Source organism: Eulemur rufifrons, chromosome 29, assembly GCF_041146395.1.
Source record: "Eulemur rufifrons isolate Redbay chromosome 29, OSU_ERuf_1, whole genome shotgun sequence".
In the NCBI taxonomy this organism is placed as follows: Eukaryota; Metazoa; Chordata; class Mammalia; order Primates; family Lemuridae; genus Eulemur; species Eulemur rufifrons.
Window position 1 is genome coordinate 17,250,293 of NC_091011.1, and position 1,524 is coordinate 17,251,816.

Consider the following 1,524-nt stretch of genomic DNA (forward strand, 5'->3'; position numbering starts at 1 on the left):
ACTTGGATTCAACATTGCTGGTCTTTGTATGGGCATCATTCAGAGACCATAGGAATCAAACAAGGACTCTGACGTTTTATAGTCCTCTGTTTGGCTAGATCAAGGTATGGTTTTGATCATGTAATGCAATACCATTCTTCCATTCCCTGTGCCCATTTTCACTCCCAATATAAAAGAAGTAATTATGAATACTGCAGTTTGTGGCTAACGGCACAAAATGCAATTCCATAAGTCAATTATCTTTTGCTTAAACCAACGGCTTCCCCCCAAGACAAACAGTAGCAAATCACAACAGCTGATTGCTGTCACACTCAAGAGGATTTCATTAAAAAAGGCAACATTGTCTTCACAGTCATTGGCATGTCCCACAACTTGTAAGTAATAGATCCTAAAGAACTGGTAGGGGAGGAAACAAAAAAGGATGATCCCTATAAAAAATAGGTTTTTCAGTTGAGCCCAGAACTCCTGGTGGGATAGCAAGGAGTGGCCTAGCTTCCGCACCATCGACACAATGATGAAGACCTGGAAGACCAAGAGAATCACCGCAATGGCTATGACAATCGCCACTATCATATAGTTGATGACTCTCACGTACGTGTGAGAAAGTTCTTTGTGGAATTTAAAACAGTCCTGCTCATTGTACTCCTCCTGAGTTCCATACTGGGAAGCAACCAGGGGCACCACAATGACAATCACCAGCACCCACATGCCGGTGCTGGCAGCCACAGCGTGCAGCTTTCTGTAGAATTCCACTTTGTCCTTGCACTTGAAGAAGATGAGGTACCTGGTGACCAGGATGACCACGTAGAAAAGGAAGGTGAGGTACATGTGGATGTGCAGCATGGAACTCACGAACTTGCAGAAGGGCAGCCCAAACGTCCAGGTCTCCTTGATGAGGTAGGTCAAGCGGAAAGGCACCGTCAGCAGAAAAACACTGTGCACCACCACCAAGTTAACGACAGCGGTGGTGGTCACAGAGCGGGTGTTCATTTTCACCAGCAGGAACAGAATGGAGATGACACCCACCAGCCCTCCAATGAGCACTACGAAGTAGAGCCTGGTTAAGTGGGGCGTCATTGTAGGACTGCAAGAGGAATCCCTGGAGACGTTGTGGCCAGCCATACTTCGCAAGTCACCTGGAAGAGACAAAGCACCAGGGTAACCGACAAACTCCCAGAGCTTTCTTCATATCTCCTTTATAGCACCCACAAAGCAGCTTTGTAATGTATCTGTTTTCATGACATAAACTCTGTGTGTTTCAAAGAATGAGGATTATGTCACATGCATGTTTGAAAGCACCATATCTAAAACACCATGAGCCATTGATTTGTAATCTTTAATAGGAATAGAAATTTTTAATCTTTGAGATGCCCCCAAAGACAAGTATATATGTACATAGACAAAACAATTTGCATACAACTTAAGGGGGGTTGCAGACCATCTGGGGCTGATACGTAGATGCTAATACTATAGTAACCCCTGAGAAAAATTGTGAGATGGATGGAAGGATGAGTGGATGCATGA

General features: G+C 44.4%; 1 protein-coding gene across 1 annotated transcript; it reads right to left on the reverse strand.

The window, feature by feature from the left end:
- Positions 1 to 204: 204 nt before the first annotated feature.
- Positions 205 to 1,122, reverse strand: GPR141 (G protein-coupled receptor 141). Its single transcript, XM_069461400.1, has one exon. It carries the CDS (start codon positions 1,120 to 1,122, stop codon positions 205 to 207), a length of 918 nt encoding a protein of 305 aa, XP_069317501.1.
- Between the last annotated feature and the right edge of the window lie 402 nt (positions 1,123 to 1,524).